The sequence below is a fragment of the Ostrea edulis genome, chromosome 4 (assembly GCF_947568905.1).
Source record: "Ostrea edulis chromosome 4, xbOstEdul1.1, whole genome shotgun sequence".
In the NCBI taxonomy this organism is placed as follows: domain Eukaryota; kingdom Metazoa; phylum Mollusca; class Bivalvia; order Ostreida; family Ostreidae; genus Ostrea; species Ostrea edulis.
Genome location: NC_079167.1, coordinates 6787635 through 6812958, shown reverse-complemented (window position 1 = coordinate 6812958; position 25324 = coordinate 6787635). Strand labels below are relative to the sequence as shown.

The following is a 25324-nucleotide window of genomic DNA, read 5'->3' as shown; positions in this document are numbered from 1 at the left end:
ACGGGCTCTGTGATTGGTCAAAATGACACAATATAAAAGACGTCACTGACGAACACAATACAGGAGACGGAAGCATAAGCATAACTACATTGTCTATCTGAAAGCCAAAGGCGACGTACATAACAAAACACCTTACATTCACACCCCAAAGCATTGAAGTGTGCCGATTGTGTGAAAGCCCGCCTCTTTTTCTTGTTCACCTGTATCATACCAAACAGATATTCGTCGTCAAAATTTGAATTTAGTGAACAAAAGCTTGCATCTTTTGCAGTATACGCAGTATGTAAAATGCTAAGGTTATTAAAAAAAAAAAATGAAAATGCGCGCCAAACGCTGTTGCAGCCGCTATTTCCTAAGCCACGCCCTGGCAATAAACACGCCCTATTGTATGCGCTCCCTGTTCCACAGGTTCATTTCCTACAAAGACAAAGAACACAAATAGAAGCAAACATAAAGGCAGAAAAAAAGTCTCATCTGTGATTCAGATATCACGTGAAATCATGCCACAATTATTACACACTTTCTGTCCTGAGAACATGAAAAAACCGACATGTGTGTAAAACGGTGTAATAAATGAGGCATGTTCAGTGGCATCTAGAAAATGTGGAATTTCCGGTTCCGATTGTCGATTTGACAGTTTCTTTTAACAATCAGCGTTAATCCAAGGTTCCATACGACAGCACTGGTCCAATTGAGACAAAGCCATCCTCAGATTCGCTACCTTTAGGAAATAAGGTTTATGTTATTAAAGACACTCCCGGAGCTATTTCTTCTCACCAATGCATATACTTCTATTGTAAATACTTCAGTGTGTTTTACATTTCTGCTGGAAACAAGATGTGGAAAAAAAACTATATTGCCGTCAAGAAATTACGGTATTCATAAATCAGTACTGATTTTAGATATGTTAACTATTTGACGAAATGCGCGACTGTTTAGTTTATCAAGAAAGCATAATTTTACGATCAATGTATTTTGAAAGAACGTATTTCAAATAACGATGGTATTACAAATAGTGGCGTGGGATTTTGTACATTAATGCATTTTCCAGTGAAAGTAAATCATTAAACACTATAGGAGTAAGGAAGGCTCACCTGTGTCGCCTGCGCGAAAAGCCAAGATTGGCAAGTCGTCCTTATGTGTTATGTACCCTTCGTCCGATCGCCATTCAAAGTCGTTGCTATCACAATTACACGGCAAAGACTTATTTGCACACGTTCCGGTTTCACCGCATGCACAATTTCCGGTACCTGGTCTTCCTCCGGCAAAGTATGAAGCTGGTGTTACGTAATTATTGAAATCGCTACTTCGATTTGTCCAAAAGGTTGTCCATGAATCCATTTGATGAGGATTATGAATAACAGCGCCCATGCATTCCCATTTCAGATATTGTTTACAGTTCTTGGATGCATCAATAATGGCAATCACATGATCAGTAGATATATTGTAATTCACAATAGCAACGTAACTTCCGGCTCCTTCATATCCAAATACTCTGGTCCGCTCTTCTCGGTCATGTTCTAGCCAAAGTGAGAATTTACAAATAAACGAGCCTTTACCACAAAGTATATTTTCTTCATCATTAATTATCAATATAATACCGGTACATGTTAGAGCATTTTTTGTTAAGCTCACTTTTCACCCCTTACTTATTATTGTGACGCCTACTCCGCCCTCTAATTCCATGTCGCAGTGCAGCCACACTGGTTCTAGTTCAGGTTTTAGGGACCACTTGTCTTTTCGTTCAGGTTTAAGTTGAACCATACCACTGTCTACCATTCCCCAGTCACGTAGCTGGCTGCATGTGGCGGCTGAAAATATGGACATGGCGTATTTTCATAACATTGTTCAAACGCTAACAATATCCGCGTGAATTAGATGTTATTTTTCATTTGTCACGGTCTTCCATCAAGACAATTACATCCGTTTATTACTACGCTTATTTACTATCTCTACCGGCATTCAAGGCTTCTTAAAGCAGAGACTATACGGTTGAATACATTTCTGAGGAGAAATTTTACTCAGAAATACCCTCTGTCGTGTGAACAAAATGAATGTAGTAATGGATTGATTGAATATTGTTAAAACGTCCCTCTCGAGAATATTTCACTCATATGGAGACGTCACCACTGCCGGTGAAGGGCTGCAAAATTTCGGTCTATGCTCGGCGCTTATGACCTTTGAGCAGGGAGGAATATTTATCGTGTCACACCGGTTTTTGCGGTCTCGTTCGAAGGACAGCCCCATTTAGTCGCCTTCTACGACAAGCAAGGGGTACTGAGGACCTATTCTAACCCGGATCCCCACGGGATATGTAGTAATGGAATATATGATACATGTTCAATGATTACCAAAAGGCCTGCACGGGAATGTGTTACAGTCCTCCGTGCCGTTGTTTGTTCCTTCGCATGGTGCCGTGAGATCTCCGTAGGAAGTCGTGTTACATTCTCGTGTTCGCCATCTTATTCCTGTTCCACAGGTGGTACTGCACAATGACCAGCCTGACCACGTCATCCAATCTCCAGGAACTGTGAAAAACCTTAATCTTTAAAATCTCCAGGAACTGTGAAAAACCTTAATCGTTATGGTATTCGATCTTAATATGCAAAGTACATATACTAAGTACCCCGGTAGATGTAAAATGTATTCGGATAAAAAATTATCTTTCATCACAAAAGAAACTCATATATCCATGAAACGTTAGGGAGAAAGGGGAGAAAAGCATATGAAAGGGTGATTGGAAATGCAGTGAAAGCACACAATATAAAACAGATAACACTTAATCCTAAATGAAGACTTAAATATGTCCTAAATGAAAACAAAACAAAACATGAAATTATACACAAGTCTTTATCCTCAAAATTTATTTTTCGCGATTTTTGAAATGAAGATTATTTTCGTTTCTTTGAACATCTTTAGTGCAAGATCGTAATATTTTGATTAAATTTAAATTTACTTGGGCAAGGATCCGTTCCACACTCTCTTTGTTGCTCGTCCACGCCTTCACAATCCGCACCTCCGTATCGTGGTCCATCGCATGTTCTGTTTCTATACTGAAGCCCTCCACCGCATGTAACGGAACAATCTCCCCATACGGACCATGTCACCCACACACCGTCCTCTGTTAAAAAAAAAATCAACAAATTTTACTGCTACAGCAAGGACAAAATTTCCGTTGTATTTTATCATTGACCATTACAACGAACATTGCTAAAGTTACATGTATATAGTATTTTCAACGAAAGAGAACAGTACAATACAATATCGTATCACTTCTTATTTGTAATAATGATAATGATAAAAATTAGTTTAAAAACTAGATTACATGGTCCTGAAAACATGTATGCAGACATAGCAGTATAGATACAATATAAATCAGTATATGAAGATATGTTACATACATACGTTATCTACATACATAAAACTGAAAACAAACAAAACAAATCTTTATGTTTTTAACTTTTAGGGTGAAAAAAATCCAAGATAAGCGAATATATATCACCCTTCACCATTCTAATAAGCCATTTTAAATACAACAAACCAGTGAATATATCATTCAACATTCCACCCTTTACAAATGTCTCTAAATATGTACACAAATACATGCAAGATATGTTTCCATCGTGCATCAGTTTCAAATGAAATACTCAGTATTTATTGAGATTCGATAAATCATGCTCAAGAATCCTTCACCTCAAGAACAAAATATCTCCTTCACCAATATCATGTGATACCTTGACGACCAATTATATGCTTTCTCACAGAGCTTGCTGCAGAACAAGGATTGGTATTACAACTTTGAATTGAATATTGTCCACCGACACAACCACTTCCGCCAAGACAAACCCTACTGCGCAGTCGCATACCTCCGCCACAGGGAACACTACACGCAAACCATGGATTCCATTCGCTCCAACCAGAAGTGTTTTCTATGGAAAAACTCTTTAAAATGGATTTTAACGGGATATTGGAAAAGCCAAGATACATATTTTATTACCAAAAACAAATAACCAACAACTTCAAAACATTATAGCTGGGAAAGCGTCACTCCTTTTTTAAAAAGTGGATACTGAACATGAAAGGTAAATATAACGAACAATGATCAATCTCACAACTCCTATAAGGAATACAAAATAAAGAGTTGGGTAAACACGGACCTCTGGACATACCAGAGGTGGGATCAGGTGCCTAGGAGGAGTAAGCATCCCCTCTCAACCGGTCACACCCGCCGTGAGCCCTATGTCTTGACCTGGTAAACGGAGTAATCCGTAGTCAAAATCAGTGTGCCAAGAACGGCCTAACAATCGGTATGAGACATATCAGACAGCATTTGACCCACTGATGGGGTGGCAAACTAGATCGTTATAACGACTACAGGTGATAATGGAATATTGCTACATAAATATGGGAAATTGACGACGGAGAAGCTGAAATCATCCCGTTTGTCGTAAAGTAGAGTTGTTAGTTTGCCGTTGATATTAATTTTCAATAAAATGTCTAAGTACGAAGCAGACGTGGAGGACTCTGTGGTGTCTTTTATCTTGGAGTTCACAGGGATATTGAATGAAAATTATTATTGTAAATAGATAAAACATCGTCGAGTTGAAGGCCACAGCAAGAGATTTTTTCTTCCCATGTAGAAGCTTTTGACTAAACTCTGCTTTATAAGAATATAAAAACATGACATCTAACAGAACATCCAAACCGTTTTCTAATGGAGCCCAATTTCTCTCAAAAAAGAGGTAAACGAAAGGTAAATAAATCGTGTTCACATGAAATGGTTGGTTATTACAGATATACAGTTAATGGAATATCTCACCTGGACAGTTTTGCGTGTTGCATTCCTGGGTCTCTTTCCAAGCTCCAGAACAGTTTTTACCTCCATGAAAAGGACCATCACATGTACGACTTCGCTGTTGAGACCCACCCCCACAGGTGACGTTACAATTTCCCCAAACTGACCATGCCTTAAACACGCCGTCCACTGTAACATTGTCAGCATTAAAGTAAAGCAGTTATCATCCAGTATAAGGCACATGTGGTTACCAGAAAATACAACTCATGATGATTAAAAGGACAGGTCTTATGGTTTCATAATCATTGTTAGAACTATAGTATCTTAAAAATCTTTAAAAACAAATGTATGATATTTACAAAAGTTTAAACTTGCTCTGATTGAATATATGTGATAAAATTTAAATTATTTCAAGTTAATTTCTAATAATTAAGATTTTCCTTGGAGTGCACAAAGCAGGGAACACACAGTGATTTGCGGTCCTGTAAACTCGCGTCACTTGACACGAATTTATAGGGATATGACGGGTTGTGAAAATCTATTTCTAACACACTCAGACATTTAGATGTAAAACAATTATATCAATGGCCTTGTCATCTGCAAAAGAAAAATATTTTCCCCTTCTTCGTTTCTGACCAGGGCATGGGTGTGTATTGCAATCTTGAATTTCTTCACTCGGTCCTGTGCAGTTCGCCCCACCATAAAATGGGCCGTGACAGTCTCTGAAGCGAGCCTGTTTCCCTCCACCACAAGACAAACTACACAATGCCCAGTCAGTCCAACTTTTCCAAACCCCATCAACTGAAATAATGAAATAAAATAATCAATCAATTTTTACTAAAAATGTTATCATTGCACGCATATCTACGAATAAGAATGATCACCTCCCGCGAAAAATTTCTCAATGAAAAAAAATCAATGTCATTTTTCGACATACCCGGGCATGGATTAGTATTGCATTCCTGGTAGTCGTCTTCTGGTCCTGTACAGTTTGCTCCTCCGTGATACGGTCCATCACATTCCCTTTCTCTCCGTTGTATTCCTCCGCCACAAGTGACATTGCACGATTCCCATTCACCCCATGACATCCACTTCCCGTCAACTGGAAAAAGAGTTTTGTGCAAGTCAAAGTTATAATGTATTTATGCCTTAATGCAACTCAATATATGAATAGAATTCATTTGAAAATGGCTACTTGGACAAGGATGCGTGTTACAGGTCGTCGATTCTTCGAAAGCTCCCGAGCAGTCTTCTCCACCGTAGAAGGGTCCAATGCAAGATCTGTTTTTCCACTGGATCCCTCCTCCACACGTTACACTACAGTCATACCACTGTGACCAGTTGCCGAACACTCCATCCACTAGAAAAACAACGTATTCAAACATCTGTCCACCAGAATAACATCATTGTTTAATGATAATGCGAATCTTCGATGGTAACTCCAGTTTGAATAAAGATGATAATAATACTATTTCATGGTAAAGACAGAAGACGCTGTAATGGCTCTCTCACCGGGACAGTGATGTGTATTGCAGTCTCTGGTTTGGGTATCATTACCGGAACAATTCAGTCCACCGTGAAAAGGACCGTCACAGGTACGATATCGAGACTGATTTCCCCCACCACAAATCTCGCTACAGTTATCCCACACTGACCAGAGATTCCAAACGCCATCGACTAAAATTATAGTTTTGAATCAATATCAAATGATAATCACACACGTCATCAAACACAAAGATAATTCAACACTAGGGACATACTAGGGCAGGGAAACTCGTTGCAACTGCTTGAATCTTGTTCATCACCCTCGCATGGTTTACCACCAAAGAAAGGTCCATCGCAGGTTCGGTTACGAAGGCGTGTTCCGCCTCCACATGTGGTATTACATGTGCCCCAAGCACCCCATGAAAGCCAGAGGCCATCCACTACAACAATCACGTAGTCGTTAATGATTCCAAATAAAACCTAAATTTGTGACGTTATATGTACACCAACACTCAACATGGTGCTTGCGCTACGATCTGGTACATATAGATATAAATATATACATTTAAAGCATCTACTTGTAGTCTAAGACACAGACAAAACAACAGTCATATGTAGTGTAGTAACATTCTACAGCGTGGCAGCATTAACTAAGCGACGCTGATGAACGATACCAACTTGTCGGAATTCCAGAAATTCAACCATGTCCAAATTGATCTGAAACAAATCGTGCTATGATGTTATGAAATGAATATATGACAGATGAGTACCATGGCGCGTGGGTATTTGTCATATTAACGTACCTGGACATGGAAATGTATTACATTCTTGTGTGTCACTCCCAGAAGCATTACAGGGAGCACCTCCGTGGAAAGGTCCTAAACATGTGCGCACACGTGACTGATTTCCGCCTCCACAACTTACGTCACATTCTTGCCAAGAGCCCCAAGGCTTCCATACTCCATCAACTGTAATAAGATTTTGACTAAGTACTGTTTGTGATATATTCACCCAGAAAGCCTTCAAGTCAACTATTAGAAAGGCGCATCATACCTGGGCAATTATGTTCATTACATGTCCTGTTCTCTTGGAAGTTTCCATTACAATTACGACCGCCATAGAAAGGTCCAGCACAAGATCTCGTTCTACTTTGTTCTCCTGAGCCACAAGATAGTGAACATTCTGTCCAATCAGACCACTCCATGAAAACACCGTCCACTGATTGTAAATATAGGCATTTATGAGTACTTGGATGAAATTATGAATATACAGTGTACTTGTATCGATGTGATGCCAAACATTGGTTTTGTAGTCATTTTATTGGGATATTTGGGTACCTGGACAGTTTTGTGTGTTACATTCTTGAGTTTCAGTGAGGTTTCCCATACAATCATCCCCACCGTGATACGGGCCATCACAGGAGCGGTTTCTAGTTTGTCCCCCCGTTCCACAAGACTTACTGCATTCTGTCCAGTTCGACCATGATGTGAAAACGCCGTCAACTGCAAATGAAAAATGAAATAACTCAGTTGCCTCTTTCCTGTCTATGTTCTGTAAATATACAATAGGAATGAGTAAGTTCGTTTTATTTTCAACATGTGTATGATGGTAATATAGTCAGATACATTACAACCATACATTATTTTATTTCATGGAAAGATGCCTTGATTCACATGAAATCCCAAATACTTGTATCTTCTACAGCTTGGAAAGTAAATATACATTTTCTTCTATCATCAAAGATGTGCATGGTTTTTTTTTTCAAGAAAAAGTTACTTTAAATTACAAGAAACTTTGAAGGTATCATGATACGAAGTTGTTCAGAATTCATTTAAATGAAAACTTCATAAACGGATATATCTGGTTCAACATAAAAAATCTTATAGCAATTATAACTGAGTCAAGTCTGATTGAATAGGATTATAACAGAGTTCCAAGCGCATGTACTTATACGAGTTTAAGATTGTCTTACTCGGACATGAAAAGTTGTTGCAATTCTTGTATTGTAAGGATTTCCCAGTACAATTTTTCCCACCAAACTTGTTGTCTGTGCAGTAGCGGTATCTCTGGGACTGCCCTGTCCCACATGACACTGTACATGTGCCCCAAGAGGACCATAAACTCCATTCGCCGTCAACTACAAATATTTTTTTAGAAATTGATTAGTGTCTTGAATTTCAATAACTTTCATGAAATTCATCATATACTAGTACTGGTGTCTTGAGAGCAAATTCAATAGCTTCAATGAAATTCATTAATTACTAATACTCTGGGCGTTTACCTGGGCATGGCATGCTGCCGCAAATCATAGTTTCATCACGCGGACCTTCACAGGCCTTGCCACCGAAGAAAGGACCAACACAACTTCGACTCCTGTTTCTCCAAGAACCACCACATGAAACGGGACAATTTGTCCACGTTGTCCACTCAGTAAATAGTCCATCCACTGAGAATTTACACGGTACATGTTAACACACAATCTATCACTAAGTTAAGAAGAATGACCAAGAAACTGTGATAAGATACTAGTACCTGGACATTCTTTAGGAAAGCATTCTTGACTTTCTTCGTCTTCTCCTGTGCAGTTCTTTCCGCCATTGTATGGTCCGTTACATGTACGGTTCCTATACTGTGTACCCAATCCGCAAGATACGTCACAATGCGACCATTCTTGCCAAGATTTCCATATACCATCCACTATAGAAAACACTTGCTACAACTACTGAGTCAAAGCCTCTACATTCCAATGTAGCACTTACGAGGATCCTTCTTCCATTGTACAAACTTATAATCAGTTATAGGAAGGAAGAAAGGGTAAAGCTCGTGTGCTACAGAGGGAAATACGGCAACAGAAGCAAGTGACTACAACAGTGACAAATAGACAAAGTTACTGTTCCCCAATTCAAGGCAAATTGAGATGAAAGAATAACCCAAATGCTGCATTATTATATGTATGTATATCTCAATGAAGCAATTATCAAAATACGTACCATAATGTTATTCAAACGTATTTACCATATAAAATAAGCCAGGTGCAAAAGTCTATACAAACTAGCATCTCTCAGAAAAATCTTTTGTAAACCAATTTGGAAAAAAAAATCGATAATGACCATTACCTTGAAATTAAAACGCTCTATGATTTATAAGTCTCAAATCAAAGTATAGATTTTACTCTTAATGCGAGGTTTAAACCGAAAACCATTCTGTCTTTGCTATATTGATCTTTGACCAATGTGACATCAATCTTACGCTTGCTCAATATATTTCACGGGTAAAATTTCTTTATTGGAGGAGGAGCTGTTGACTGGAAACCAAAGTGTGACAGAGAGACAGGCGAAAATACCAAATCAAATACCACTAACTTTTGCAATGTAGGGGAACAATAAAATACAATTCATACGCAGTGTGGCTTTATAGCGTGTAACGATAAGCCTTAAACAATGTCATTACTATTTACTATGGCCTTTATATGTCCTAATTTTATCGCAGTTTTGACATGAAAGTTTAAAATGAAATACAATTGTAGTCTAGCTATCCATGAAAGCTAACATCACAGCGAACAAAAGCAAACAATACTGACGTTTAGACATATTAACATACCAGGACAGTTGGACGGATTACATGACTTAGTTTCATTGGATGAACCAGCGCAGTTTGCGCCGCCATGTCTTGGTTCTTCACATATTCGTGTACGAACCATTGAACCTCGTCCACAAGATTGAGAACAGTCTGACCAATTCGACCAACTCTGCCAAAATCCGTCAACTTCAAAGCAAGAAAAGCAAAATTATTCAATATTAATTCTGTCGTGACGGTAAATACGTTACGAAATGTGGCTGAAATATATCCCTACCAGGACAAGGTAGTGTGTTGCAATCTCTAACTTGGTTCCAGTCACCAGTGCAGCTCTCTCCTCCGAAGTATGGACCCTCGCACGATCGATTTCTGTACTGCGTACCATTCCCACAAGTCAATGTGCAGTCCGACCAGTTGGACCAAGTATTAAACACGCCATCCACTGAAAGAAGGATTCACGACTTTTAATAAAACTTTGGATTGAAGTCTGGCGTACTCAGTGCAGTAATATTTCTTTTCAATCTGTATCTTACCTGGACAAGGGAAAGTGTTGCAATTTTGTACTTCTAAAGAGTCTCCAGTACAATTGTTGCCACCGAACAAGGGTTGTTCACAACGGCGTCTGCGCCAAATTGATCCACCTCCGCAAGAGACGTTACAGAATGTCCAATTCGACCATTCGTGCCAGAAACCATCGACTGTGAAACATCACACAGCAAATACACGACACAGCACAGCACACAAAGCACAGAGGAAAACATACAAAGTTTATGAATCATTTCAGAAATCCCCGTCCCCAAATATCATTTCGTGAAAAAATATTTTAATTTCATACACATGAAATGTTCCATTTCCCCCTTACAATTTGAATTTAAATGGTTTTTCTTCCAATATAGTTTTGTGATTATCTGAAATCGTCCATAAGATTTCAACAAGGTCAGTATAAGGAAAGAAGGCCACTGCACTGCACTGCAATTCGAAACACACAGTGTACAGCTTACCTAATAAGAATCAAACATGAAAGTCAAACGTTGTGCTGTTACCTGCACAAGAGTGTGTGTTGCATGTTTTTGTTTGATTCCAATCTCCCTGGCAGTTGGTTCCATTGTAGAAAGGGCCGACACAATTCCGTGTTCTGGTTTGTTCACCTCCGCCACACGAACGTGTACATTCTGTCCAATTACTCCAAGCCTCCCAAATGCCATCAACTGATAAGCAAGTACATCATTACAATGCAACCGCAAATCATGTTTTATACAACCGTTCTTTCAAACTTTCATAAATTTTATGAATTTTATAAATTTTATTTTCATAAATCATAAGTTTTATGATGCAAAACCAAACTTCTCACTTGGACAGTTAAAGGTATTGCATGATTGGCGTTCTTCTTTGGGGCCTTTACATGGATCACCATTAAAGTATGGACCTTCACACCCTCTTCGTCTAGCTTTTTCTCCTCCTCCACATGTTACATTGCACTGATCCCATTCAGACCAGGTTTTCCAAACACCATTGACTGAAAATACATTACCGTTTGTACATCAAAATCAAAAATAAGAAATGGGGGATCGAAATTCGAATCACAGAGGAAATAGTGTTATACCTGGACATGAAGCGGTGACGCATATTCTTTCTTCAATTTCTTCACCCGTGCAATTCATGCCACCGTATAAAGGACCCACACACGTTCTGTTTCGCCATTGTGTCCCATTTGCACATGTAACGGAGCAGATCGACCAATCCGCCCAGGCAGTCCACACACCATCCACTATAAACATTATTGTCGTGTTTTATTACAATATGTACTCCTACATTACTGATTATTGTTAACACATACATGTTGAATTCTTACCCGGACATGGATCTTCATTGCACGATCTTGATTCTTCGGAGGGCCCTGTGCATCCTGTTCCACCATGCAGTGGCGTATTACATTCTCGCGTGCGATTCTGTATTCCACCTCCACAACTTACTGAACAAGTATCCCACTCACTCCACATTTTCCACGAACCATCCACTAAATAACCATACCGGTATTACATGCACAATTAACTCTACACGATTCTACTACATTCCTTTTAAGTTGCTAATATATGAATTATTTTTGCTTGGTAATATTTACCTGGACAAGAGAATGCGTTACAGGCCTCCAATTCATCATCTGGTCCTTGACATTCCTTCCCATTGTAAAATGGACCCTCACAGGAACGCGAACGATTTCTCGTTCCGTAACCACACGTGACCGTACATTTGGTCCATTGCGCCCATTCTTTCCAAATCCCATCCACTAAATATTATCGGTATATGTTAAAACGAATTTATGTTTTGAATCAAAAGGCTTATATATATATATATATATATATATATATATATATATATATATATACTTAACATATAACTCACAAGATGTTCACGCACCTGGACACTCTTTTGGAAAGCAAGAAGTTGTGTCTATTGAGTCACCGGTACAGTTTTTCCCATCGTGGTATGGTCCAATGCAAGATCGTGTTCGATATTTGGTTCCATTTGCACAGGATACGGAGCAATCTGACCAAGTCGACCACTTCTCCCACACGCCATCCACTGTCACATTGAATTTTACATGCAGCTTATGAGTAAATGTTATGGGTGGCAGACAGATTAGCACATGTATAAGGTTCACACACCGTGGGTGGATCAATAGATATGAAGAACATGCTTTTCCGTGTTTGGACAAAGCAATAGCGAGGTTTTGATAGATAAAAGGTAGTGGTTGGGAATTTGCAGGAAAGACTAAAGCTGGAAATGGGGCATGAACATTAATTTTACCAGAACATGTGACGTTATTACAAATCTCGGCTTGATAAGCACTGCCTAAGCAGGACCCACGAGACGTATCACACCGTCTTTGGCGGGAAATTGTACCGCCATCACATGAAACGGAACAAGTGGACCATGCTTCCCATGTAAGCCAAACGCCATTCCCTACAGAAGTCAGGTCACGTAAGTCAATCTCTTACAAAACAGTAACGAATAACTAAGGACATTTCCGTTTTTATAAAATGCAGTATTCATAATGAAACGAAGAATTGAAGCACTCTGAAATTCTAATTACGATGTCATTACATCTTCGAAGCAGTTTGTGTGGATATGCGCTAATCACACAGGCAATGTGAAATTCGAAACAAATTGTGATAGACTATGGACAAACGTTTGATGTATAGTGTTCACTTTCTTTCTTTCATAGTGAAAGCGCAAATGTGAAAGAATGCCTGTGAAATCTGGGGGCGCAGAACTATGTCTGTAAGCGTGTTTAGCAAGATCAAGGATTTCAAAGTAAGTGTGTTCATTAATAGTTTATCAAAGATTACATATATTTGTGTAAAAGTGCTCGTTAGAATTTTTGTTTTAAAAATGTGAAAAGATGAAAAATATTGTTTTGTGAATTTGCCGCTGATTAAGATACACTGTACTTGTTTTTACAGAAGGGAAAGAAATTAAGATTGACAATGTGATTCACACATACCTGGGCACATCTTCATCGTGCAGGGTTTGTACTCTATGTCGTCACCGGGACAATGACGACCTCCAAAATTTGGGGGAGGATGGTTACACACACGTGTACGTGTACGAGTTCCGTTTTCACATGTAACAGAGCAGTCTCCCCAAGAGGACCACAAACTCCAAGCTCCACGTACTGACAAAAAAGGTGTTTTACTGAAGACAAAAATGTTTCAAAGGAGTTTTTGAACTTGTGTCATATGCCGATTATCAATTTACCCATGCACTGAACTCCAGCGATGACAGAGCACTGGTTGGTTTTCACTCGCTGACATTGATGGAGAAAAGATTCATTTCCAAAACACTTCAGTGTCACAACGTCCAAATCATCGGCCTTGTCGTATGTGCCATTAGTCAACGCTAAAAATAAGATCAAAACACTTCAGTGTCACAACGTCCAAATCATCGGCCTTGTCGTATGTGCCATTAGTCAACTTCAGTGTCACAACGTCCAAATCATCGGCCTTGTCGTATGTGCCATTAGTCAACGCTAAAAATAAGTAGATCGTGCATTTCTTTATTAGCTCGTAAGTATCAAAGATGTAAATTGTTGACCAACCTTTAACTTTCTTTTACTTCTCCTGAACTACTAAATCAATCATTCGTAGGAATAACAAGCTGAAGTTTATTCATATAAAGGGCATTGTCCCTTTCTAAAGTGAGGCAATGGAAAAATACGAAAGGATCATTTACATTCTCCAAAGCGATTGGCCCAGATATAGATAAGAAGCTTAGAATTTTGTGTCAGAGTTTTGTTACATATACCTCTTGTTACTATTTGAGTTCTTTGTGTTTTACATAGTTTTATTCTAACGCAATTTGTTCATCTTCAAACTAAAGGTTTAAACTTAACGATGAGTACTTTTCTCACCAGTGTGGGCTCCGAGAAAACCTCTTTGTTTGCACGCCGTGTCTGCTGCCAACTGATTCCAGTTTTCTCCACATGTTTGTAGCCATTTCTTGAAAAAACTGTCGAACATTTCTACACGACCCTCTCCAAACTTCACACCGTTCCTCAGACGTACCATTCCTTATGAACAGCAAAGAATGAAATATAGTCAAAGTGGTGCAGTCTTCAATTCAATGAAAGGTGAAGATAACGAACAGTGATCAATCTCATAACTCCTATAAAGGTGAAAATAACGAACAGTGATCAATCTCATAACTCCTACAAAGGTGAAGATAACGAACAGTGATCAATCTCATAACTCCTATAAAGGTGAAGATAACGAACAGTAATCAATCTCATAACTCCTATAAGCAATACAAAATAGATAGTTGGACAAACACGGATATGAATATTTACTATATTGGCGTCTATCTTTCAAACATTAAAATCGCTCACTTTACTATATCTCTCTAAGTCATCAAATGATTCTAGAATATAAGTTTATTCTGACGTTACCATTGCAAGGAATTCCATCACACGCCATTGTTTCGTTCACAGGCCCGAGACAATATCTATCAACGCCAGGTTTACCACCATTTCCACACGTGCGTGTGCGCGAACGAGAGCCTCTACCACAAGTACTAAGGGTGGAACACTCTCCCCATGCAGCCCAGTCATCCCACACTGTAAGATTTTATTCATTCTATTTTTAGGAATTTTTTTTCATGAAATGAATCTGAATCCTGATAATATGTCATTAACATAATGATCATTATTAAAGATTGATAATGTGTTCATAAAATCAAATGAAAGTGATATCACGGCACCAGGATAGCGAATATGCACAACCTTTGAAATACTAATGCTTTCATTTTGGTGCACAGAATTAAAAGTCAGACATTTACCGATATAACAAAAGTATCTGGTTAGCTTTCTCACAAGACTCCTATGAGCAAAGTGCTAAATTCAGATAGCTAAATGTGATCAGTAATGGAATAAGAAAAAATGCAAGGGGGGGGGGGGGGCATAGATACAAATAACTTCGTAAACCACGTTCTTACTTGGACACTTCCTGAATTGACATGCTTTGTATTCAGTCTCCCGTCCGTAACACTGAGATGAGGGAAGATCTTCCCCACTGTCCAGGTTTTTACATTTCCTCTGACGGATATGGTAACCATTTCCACAAGAAGTAGAGCACGGTGACCACTCAGCCCATAGCGCCCAGCCCAGACTGTCCTCTAAAATACAAAGGAACTCGAGCTGAAGAACAGTAAACTGGTAAGACGAATGCAGTCTCAGTAATGAAGCGCTTGAATCCATAATTAATCAAAAACTATACTCATATTCATATTTGGATAGATATAGAGTTCTAGACCTTTACTCTTCAATAGTAAATCCGAAACCAAGCGATGTAATTGCCCGTGGAATGTTCAGGGTATGTTGTAGAATGTTCAGGGTATGTTGTAGAATGTTCAGGATATGTTGTAGAATGTTCAGGGTATGTTGTAGAATGTTCAGGATATGTTGTAGAATGTTCAGGGCAACTAAAACGTTTGTGAATAGTTTTGTTGCTCTGTGTAGATATTATTAATAATTTGATATTTGTTGATGTTTTTTTTTTACTGGAAAGAACTGTGTAGGGAGAATATCTACGAGATTTGCAAGCATCCCTTCCCTTGAATATTCAAACCACGAATGCATTGTAAATATTGGTTTAATCAATCAGAAATACGTTTTGGACAACCAAAACAACATATCATCTTAGGTTATGGATAAAGAAATCAACCGCAACAGTCTCCTTTCAATAATTCCTGCGATACCCCAAAATAAATCTGAATAGTGAAATAACTGGATAGCAGACTTCGAATTCAGTTCCCAATACTATCAGAGGGCAAGTCAGTCAAAGTACTAAAAATTACATATTTCATCTTTTTTGTGAGAATAGCTTCAGTCTCAGAATTGATATCACCCTTTTTAAAATGTCTTAGATTTAGGAAATGTGTCTGAAAAGCACGAGCATCGACAGCTGATAGCAAAAAAGCTCACTACGAAACTCTTCAATGAGAAGTGTATAAACGTTTCTTTTTCGGATATATGTCACTAGTCGAGAACGGGATTCCCAAAGGTCATTCGTGAATGTTAACATCCACAACTGCTTTGTCAGTAATAAATATTTAGTGTTTTTATTGTTTTATTGTATTTTATTTTTTCGATAAAAGCACTATGACGCGCAAAGCAGTTTTCATCTTGACATAGACGGCTACTTAGGGAAAAATTGGATCACAAAATACAAATACAAAGGATAAATACACGTAAATAGTTTGCTTGTGATATGGAGACCAATGAAGACATCGACTATTTTTTGCACAATCGGCCAAATTAACCCACAATTCATTTATTTGTACACCCCTTAATGCAAATAAACCAAATATAAATGTTGGGTTTCAATATCTGACACAAAGTGTTCTCCAACATTTCATAGGGAACCAATGTGCTCAGTTCTAATTTACAATCTATCCAATGATATTTCTTCACATATTTTGTCACCAAAATGTGTTTTTCTACCTTTAATATCGCAAATATCTCCCCTCCAGCCATCCTGACACAAGCAGAAGAAGGTTCTATTTCCTGTCACGGAGGATATAGTGTCCAAGCAACGCCCACTGTTCTTACAAGGGTGGTTTCCACAAGGTCCGACAGCATCCTGGAATACATGTGCATTAAAGTGATATGACCGGCAATGTTCATTTCTTCTATTTATAATAAATAACCACAAGATCAGTACGTGTACACTCTCATGACAATATATACCAATACGTAAAATTCTTACTCCAATTTGTTATGTAAAAGACTTATATTTGATTGACACCTGTGACCTAGAGACTATTCTAGAAATTATATTTGTCAGTTCGATATAAAGATGACCTAACTCTTGTTTTGTTGTAACCCTGTTTATTTGAGTTGTAGAAACGAAAGCTCTGGAAAACTTCATTTTTGCATAAATACACTGTAAATTCTGTGGTATAAGGCACACGTAAGCAGTCGCTTGGATTCATTAAGCATTTTATAAGACTACAAAATTTACATCTTTGGATTGATTAGATTTAGCAGCCGATTTGTGACAGTTTATATTATTGTGTAGAAATTCAGCTCCACATTAAATCAGCATCGGACATTGTAAGTTAGTAAAAAAAAAAAAAATTATTGATATAATTTTTATTTCAATAATTGTAAATGAATTGTTAAATCTTTGAAATATATTTGTTATTATCTCTGCTGAGTTTATTTAGGGCCTATTCTGACCCATAGCAAATTAATTAATGAGCATACATTTCTTAAAAGCATATGAAAAAATAAAAGGCCTCAATCGTTGGTGTCCATAAACACAAACTTTGGACGAACTTGTTCCACACAAACTAGGGTTGTTTTTTTTCCCCAGCAAACTTTGAATTTGCTTGTTTGTTTTACGTCCCTATGAGAAATTTTAACTCATATTGATTTTTAACGAGGGTTTGAACTATAAATGGTTTACTATTTGTTTCAATGCAGACCAGAACTATTAGATAGAATTAATTAAACCACCCCCGATCTGCTTTGGTCGGTTTATAATGAAACAATACTGCAACGGTTATGTGCTTAATGTTGAAGATTTTGAAACATCAACATTCGTGAGTTTGAAGTGACTCACTCTTATATTATGTTTAATTGTTTATTCTACCACGGTTATTGCAAATATCAAAGAAATACCGCGGTCATTATTCTGCGATATACCTTCATGCGTAATAACTGATTATGAGAAAATTGATACACATCTCACTTGTGTTTCTTATTTTGCTAATACAACTTTAACGTCGATATTTTATAATCATAAAAATTAATCAATATAGGCATTCATAAAAATTAATCAATATATGTACAATGTATTCCGAGATCAATACACATATAAACAAACATGGCAAAGACAAGTTAACCCTCTTCCACGTATATGTATAGTTTTCTTGGACTGCCTATATAATCCGTCAACATCAAACTAAATACTTGAAATCTTTTTTTCAAAATAGATCTAGTATACCATCTCACCTTTTTCGTCAGCAAAATAATTGCCATGATGTCACGAAGTTACCTAATTCGTAGCTGTTTAGGTAAACGATCGGCTGTATATTTCTGAACAGTAATAGAATAGAAATAAAGTTCTTGTTTTCGTGGATGATATAGGATAGCTTCCTCGATCTCGAAATGCTGTTTGAAATACAAAAGCCTCGGCTTTTATATTTGAAAACAACATTTCTCGACCTTGGAGGTTATCCTGCAACATACACGAAAACGCGATCTTTATTTCTTAAACATATACAATTTGATATATTTGTCCTTAAAAAAAAATTAAAACCATATGCAACTGCATTAGTGTCATCTATTTTTGCCTTATTAAAAAAAAAACCAGGATGGGATCCTTTTAAAATTTGGACTAAGACAATACAGTGTTGAAAATTCATACAAATAAAATACTTGACTATTGTTTGTTTATATCCAACTGTAGGAGAAGTACATATGCTTAGTACTTACAGCATGAATAATCATCGAAACCCCTTGCCGTATTAAGTACTCCAACCAGACTGGCATCAAGCAGATACTATGAAAACTGTTCACATCAATTCTTAACAAAAGAGTAATGAAATGGAATATCAACGAAAATATTTAAACGGATTCACAATTTGGATTCCAAACAGGGCGCTCAACTACAGATGCAATATTTGCACTACAAAGCTTAATAGCGCAAAAGTTGAATAACAAACAAAGCATATGCTGCTGTTTGATTTTTAAAAAAGCGTTTGACCGGATTAAAAGACAAAAACTATGGTTTAAGCTATTGAAGATGGGAATCAGTGGAAAACTTTTCCGAACCATTGATCACTTTATATAGATTTACGCGCCTGTGTAAAGAGTGCTGGCAATATATCCGAGGAATTTCCCGTAAACACAGGGTTACTACAGGGGGAAGTACTATCACCTATAGTATCTAATATGTATATCAACGACTTGGAAAACCATCTCGTAATCTATTGAATTACAGGAGCTAAGTCTATTCGTTTTAATGTTTGCAGACGACACCGTAATATTCGCTAACTCACCCGAGGAGTTACAGAATACTCTTAACGCTTTACATGGATACGTATCTTCATGGAATTTGTCGGTTAACACTACTTAACCAAAATTCTAATATTCAGGAAAGGAGGATCTATCAATTATTCTTGGACCTATAACAACGAAATTTTAGAACAAGTTGACTCCTTCAACTATTTGGGATTGTGTTTGAATTATAACGGAAAATTTAACGTAACACAGAAGAAACTAGCAGACCAAAGGCGAAAATCTTTATTTGGTTTAATTAAATCGTAATATCCAAAAATTTGAATTCAACGCAGAGACCAAGTGCCAACTAATTGATATATATGTTGGAAGTGTTATTTCTTATGGAAGTGAAATCTGGGGTTTACATAAAGAACCCGAAATTGAACGATTACATTTGTTATTTTGTAAAAATACTCCAAGTGTTAAGCGCAGTGTGTGTAATTATATGGTTTATAGGGAACTAGGCCGATACCCGCTTATCATTCAAAGAAAAATCAAAATAATGAAATATTGGTGTAAATTACTAAATACTGGAAACTGCATTTTATGATAATCCTATGAATACCTACGATATGATGCAGAAAATGGATCAGGTTCTAGCATAAATTGGGCACGTGATATAAAACTTGAACTATTAGATTGGGTTTGGGAGAATATTGGATGAGCCAGGATATTATGAACACTGTCCAATTTATGCACACACACATATATATATATATATATATATATATATATATATATACACACAAAAATAGAAGTCTAGACATGTATTTACAAGACTGTGATGCATTCATAGAAAACTGTTCAAAATGTTGTTTTTTTATATAAACACTTTGTACATTATGACTTCTGTAGAATCCAACCATACTTAACAAAACAATTTTAAAAAAAATATATCTCTCTCATTAGACTTTCCTTGCACTGTTTAAATATTGAAACTGGAAGATACCAGAGTGAGAGCAGGCAGCATAGATTATGTGATGTTTGTGACACCCAACAAATTGAAGATGAATTTCATTTTATCCTTCAATGTCATAAATACTCCTTTCTAAGAGAAAAACACCTTAAAAATACTACTACAAATCGCCAAGTTCATATAAATTACTTCAGTTGTTGGGTTCATAACACACTCCTACCCTTACTGCTCTAGAAAAATATCTTCATTATGCTCTTGCCTCACGTAATGTTGAATTGTCGCCTTAATATATATATGCGTGTACATGATGCCTTTTGTATTATTGTTCAATATTGCTTGATATTACTTTCTAGGTACATTGAACTATGCTTAATATCATATATACACATATCTACAAGAAACTGGACGTGTGGAACTGTGGAACACTTGATCAGGGGTTTCATCTCCCTTTTTAGACTTCTTACGTGATAACTATGTATTTATTTTATTGTTACATTTAATACTGATGGACTGTACTGTCCAAAGTTGTATTACAATATGAAACATTGAACCATTTTATTTCACTAGAGAGCTTATAGTCCCAACCCCGGATAGTACAATATTTGGGGAAAAAAATGAACACAGACATATCTCAATCAATTCGTATTTCGAGATCACGAATTCTATTTCGTAAAGACAAACTGAAAACAAATAATCTCTAGAACATATCATATATACATGTTGCATGGCAACCGTAATACTTTGTTTTCCAAGAACTAGCAAAAAATTATTTAATATTCAGACATGAAATTTTCAACTTACCGAACTGATTGTTATGGCGTCTTTGAGGTAATACATAACCCCAGTCGTACTGGAATCATTAGCCAGGTCATCTGGAAAATCATCGTGTGTGGCATCATTTAGTTGACACTGACGAGTCTTTGACGCAAAGTTAAAAGACTGGCATCGAGGCGTTCTATGGCACTCCATCGCGCATTGAGTAGCGAAGAACTTTGTCGAGAAATTAGATATTTGGTGATTGCGAAATTCATGTCCAACGTATGAAAGATTTGAATTCACATTAAAAGCAAAAATTCTAGTGTCTCTTTGAATCTCTGTGATTTGACCACAAACATACGTGAAAAGTAGCAAAAATAAAGATATCCCTGCTTGTGCACTGTTCATGTTCAGGTGTTTTGTCCGGTCGCCTCGACAGTTAGTTCTCTGTTATACTAGAAGAAAAAGAGAAAAAAACCTTTCTATCTCTCTGATGACGTTTCATCTTTAATTATTTATTTAATTAGTAGCAAAGGAAGACATTAATGGTAGACTATAAACATCACCTGTGTTAATTAAATTTGACTCCATGGTTCCCAATCAGTACGATGACTACCTGAGCTGGTTTCGCATCTTCGCCAAGTTCATGTATTTTTAATGGGGTACCTTAATTCGGAGAAAAGGGAAGGATATATGCTGCAGAAAATGTTGTAGATTTTTTTCCTGTCTGCTTTAATTGAAATTCGATAATCAGTTTTATCGGAAAGCGATTGTTTTCGACTTTCTTGATCTACATGTACACGAAAAAAAAGAAGAAGAAATACGGTTCATTTCTAATAAAAACAAAAATGAAAATGTGAACATTGCACGACATGCTGCTTCGTCTTCTTGGTTCTCATTAACACTTAAATTCAAACATCCAACAATCATATTAAAGAATTTGACATTGCTTCTTCACGTTAAATTACTTCAGCTTATGGCATAATCAAGTGATTTTCCGTCCCTAAAACAAAATCCTATATTGTTTGATTATAAATACATTATTTACTTGATTATAAGTTAAAAGTTAGAGACACTGAACATAACCCCTGTACTAGTATCTGAAACACACAGGTAAAAATTGCTAGTCTCAGAAACCCACAGGTAAAATTCGCTATAGTATCTGAAGCCCACGGATAAAAATCGCTACAGTATAGATCTTAAAACCCACAGGTAAAAATCGCTACAGTCTCTGAAGCCCACCGGTTAAAAAAAATCGCTAGTCTCTGAAGCCCACAGGTAAAAATTACTAGATTTTCTGTAGTGATTTTTACCTGTGGGCTTCAGAGATTGTAGCGATTTTTACCCATGGGTTTCAGAGACTATGGCGATTTTTACCCATAGGCTTGATGGATTCGATCGATTTGTAGCTTTGGAATAGGGACTGTAAGCTCGCAAACGAGATGACGCGAGATTTAAGTATTTCCGGTGACAAACAAACCTTTACGGTTTGCATGAAATCATACAAGTTGGAAATATCCTGCAGTTTTTATCGTTGTTTTGGACGATGGAAAGAATTGGACGTCATGGGGAAAGTTTTGCAGGTCAGTATAAATGCATTCTAATACCGGTAGTAAACTTGATTTCCATTAGATAAATATAAATATCTTGGTTTTGTTTGTTACCACATCTAGGGCCTTCATACCGATCATCAGTCTTTAGTTACATATACGCTCAAGTAAATATAAATAGATTTATATGTATTTATTTACAATCCACAAATCAAAATGTATACAGTTATACGTCACATGCAGTCACGCTTGAAATTGTGTAAATGAAATGTTTATAGGGGGAGGGAGCATGATTTTACGATCTATAGAGAGAATTTTTACAAAAAACATTCCTAGACACAGCAGCTGTAGCACTACTAAATAGTACTCTTTCCATGACATATACAACAAAACTTCATCACTGATTTCTTATCAGCGTCGTGCGTGCATGACCTTGATTAGCTGCAATAATATATCCCTCTCCTTTAAAAAAAAAAAAGGGGGGGGGGTCAGATTAATAAACTCGGAGAGGGCTACATTACTGCAGCTAAACCTTGATAAATGTAATATTTACACAATTTTCAAAAAGAAGTGATAGTATTTAATATTATAAAACAATAAATTATTGTTTTTAGAAAGTGGATTCATTGAGATTCGGTTGGTACTTGTGGAAAAAGGGGGGAGGGTGTTATAATTTGATAACATTCATGTAATATGTTATGTTTTAAGGTTCGTACAACTGTATTCACTGTTTACTGGGAATATTATTATTAAACAAACTTTCTCCATCTGCATTGAATTTTTCTATCCTCTCTCCTAAACCAGTTTCAAATTGTATAAACACAGTTTTATGTATAGAAAAATATTAGTTTAAACTAAATTCAAGAATGTGGCATTGATTTAAGACTTACAATAATTTCCTTGAGATAAAGAGAAACGTATTGCATGAAAATGATTTCTATTTCATTTTTTTTTATTTAGGTTAGATGCCATTGAAACCAGTCTCTTGAAATATTCCCGGACACCTTGATACCCACGCCATGACATACAGTTCCTGTAAGTGTTGACTTACCGTCAAAGCAGTGACTTGTGTAACACCTAATGGTGCAATCACTTATTTTTCAACTTTGAATATTATACAGGATCAACATGTGCTCCACAGCAGAATTCCCGCAAAACCCACGACTGGAATTAAGCACTGTTTTTTTTTTTTAAATTTGATATAAATTTCTTCATTTATTATTTTTTGCAAATCCTTTATGAATAAAATAAAACGTGTGTGTCAAATAGTTTAGTATAAATAAAAATGCACTACTGATTGTTATTGTTTTATTAAATATATTTTATCATACATGTTGATTTTAAATCCATCCAGGAATGAAAATATTGAAAGCATAATTCTGTTAATGGTATGTGTCCATTCAGAGTCCTTTATGATCCCAGATAATTCTGCAGTCAGCTGTTCTCCAAATAATCAAGTTGTAGCAATAAAATTCTATCACTTTGCAATGTTCTTTGTCCACTAAGAGTCCTTCATGATCCGGAGAATTTGCTGCAGTCGGCTGTAGTCCAAACAATCGAAACACAATGCATATTGCACAAAAGCTAGTCCTGTATCAGGTGATAGTAAGGATGGCTAGACTTGAGGGAGAAAATACTCTTCCTGAATTCTAAATGTAAGAAAAAGTTTATATATAATGTACAATGAAGACTATAAAAAGAGAATCCACAATAAAGAGGCGTCAATTATTCTCGTACAGAAGATACACATTCTACAAATTCTCTACCACTGAAATTACTCTCTCCGGCATTTGCCTCCTTATATCTTTAGACAAGAAGTGCCCCCCCCCCCCCTTCCCCTGTAATTTCTTGCTAAATATTTACAAACATAATCAAGCCATAGATAATCAAGTTATCTTAATATTACTATTTTCTCCAAATTGCTTAAATAATAATAATAAAAACCAGTGAAGTAAAGGGCAATAATATAACCATAACCCCCCCCCCCCCCCCCTCAATTTTAGCCACATCATAAAATTATCTACTTGAGTTACATTGTACATTTGTATGTCTAATTATTAACGATAATAGGCCTAGTTGTTTGAATTAAAAGAGAAGAAGTCAGTTGAATTAAAAGTACAAATGAATTGCGTAATTATCGAATAATCATTCATGAAGGTGGAAATGAACGTATACTTGCAGTTACCTGGTTGTTCTCCATCGACACTTGAACCACTGCATTGACAATATACGTCAACTTGTTAAACAGGAACATAACAAATGGTTGTGGTACACAGTGTTCTCTGATTTACGCATAAGCGTTGGTTTTTCGGACGTGTAGTTGGCCCAATTCTATACTCGTATATACTGAATCGGATTTGTTTGTCACCGGAAACGCTTCACCGGAAGTGACGAGAAACGAGACTTACAGCCCCTATTAAGTGAGTGAAGCGATTCGTACCGGACTGAAGCGATTTACACCTCTAGGATTGATGGAATAAAGAAAAGTTCGCGATTTATATATTTTTCTTCGGGCATCCTAGCTCCCATTGGTTTTTCCCCCTGTGTTTTATTCTCGTTGTCTTCGACAGGTACAGAAAATTGTACAGTGTTTTCTACTCTACTGTAACCTAAATATTAAGAACTTCATCTATCACACACATCATGCTGACATTGTATAGACTGTACAATGTCAGCATGATGTG

The 25324-nt window shown here is 36.9% G+C and overlaps 1 protein-coding gene and 2 long non-coding RNA genes across 3 annotated transcripts; 1 reads left to right on the top strand and 2 right to left on the bottom strand.

Moving 5' to 3' along the window:
* Positions 1 to 352: 352 nt before the first annotated feature.
* On the bottom strand, positions 353 to 21498 carry LOC125672093 (SCO-spondin-like). The gene is made up of 33 exons (XM_048908203.2): positions 21136 to 21498; positions 16854 to 16992; positions 15347 to 15526; positions 14802 to 14969; positions 14268 to 14426; positions 13616 to 13756; positions 13362 to 13532; positions 12275 to 12439; positions 11979 to 12143; positions 11709 to 11873; positions 11460 to 11624; positions 11208 to 11372; positions 10900 to 11064; positions 10390 to 10554; positions 10134 to 10298; positions 9881 to 10045; positions 8813 to 8977; positions 8562 to 8726; positions 8253 to 8417; positions 7618 to 7782; positions 7334 to 7498; positions 7084 to 7248; positions 6556 to 6720; positions 6308 to 6472; positions 5991 to 6155; positions 5733 to 5897; positions 5432 to 5596; positions 4820 to 4984; positions 2957 to 3121; positions 2352 to 2528; positions 1650 to 1811; positions 1095 to 1520; positions 353 to 417 (listed from the first exon to the last, which is right to left on the bottom strand). The coding sequence occupies exons 1-33, from the start codon at positions 21496 to 21498 to the stop codon at positions 353 to 355; spliced, it is 5781 nt and encodes a 1926-aa protein (XP_048764160.2).
* A 1073-nt stretch (positions 21499 to 22571) lies between these two features.
* LOC125654060 (uncharacterized) lies at positions 22572 to 23938 on the top strand. The gene is made up of 2 exons (XR_008802188.1): positions 22572 to 22673; positions 23601 to 23938. It is a non-coding gene; the product is annotated as an uncharacterized LOC125654060 (long non-coding RNA).
* On the bottom strand, positions 23932 to 25049 carry LOC130053957 (uncharacterized). The gene is made up of 2 exons (XR_008802189.1): positions 24826 to 25049; positions 23932 to 24289 (listed from the first exon to the last, which is right to left on the bottom strand). It is a non-coding gene; the product is annotated as an uncharacterized LOC130053957 (long non-coding RNA).
* Positions 25050 to 25324: the final 275 nt, after the last annotated feature.

Coding starts and splice junctions, on each gene's coding strand:
- LOC125672093 (XM_048908203.2), bottom strand. CDS start 21,498: ATGAACAGTGCACAAGCAGGGATATCTTTATTTTTGCTACTTTTCACG. Junction 14,427..14,801: donor TGATGGAATTCCTTGCAATG/GTAACGTCAGAA, acceptor GCTGTTCATAAG/GAATGGTACGTCTGAGGAAC. Junction 12,144..12,274: donor CTTTCCAAAAGAGTGTCCAG/GTGCGTGAACAT, acceptor GATAATATTTAG/TGGATGGGATTTGGAAAGAA.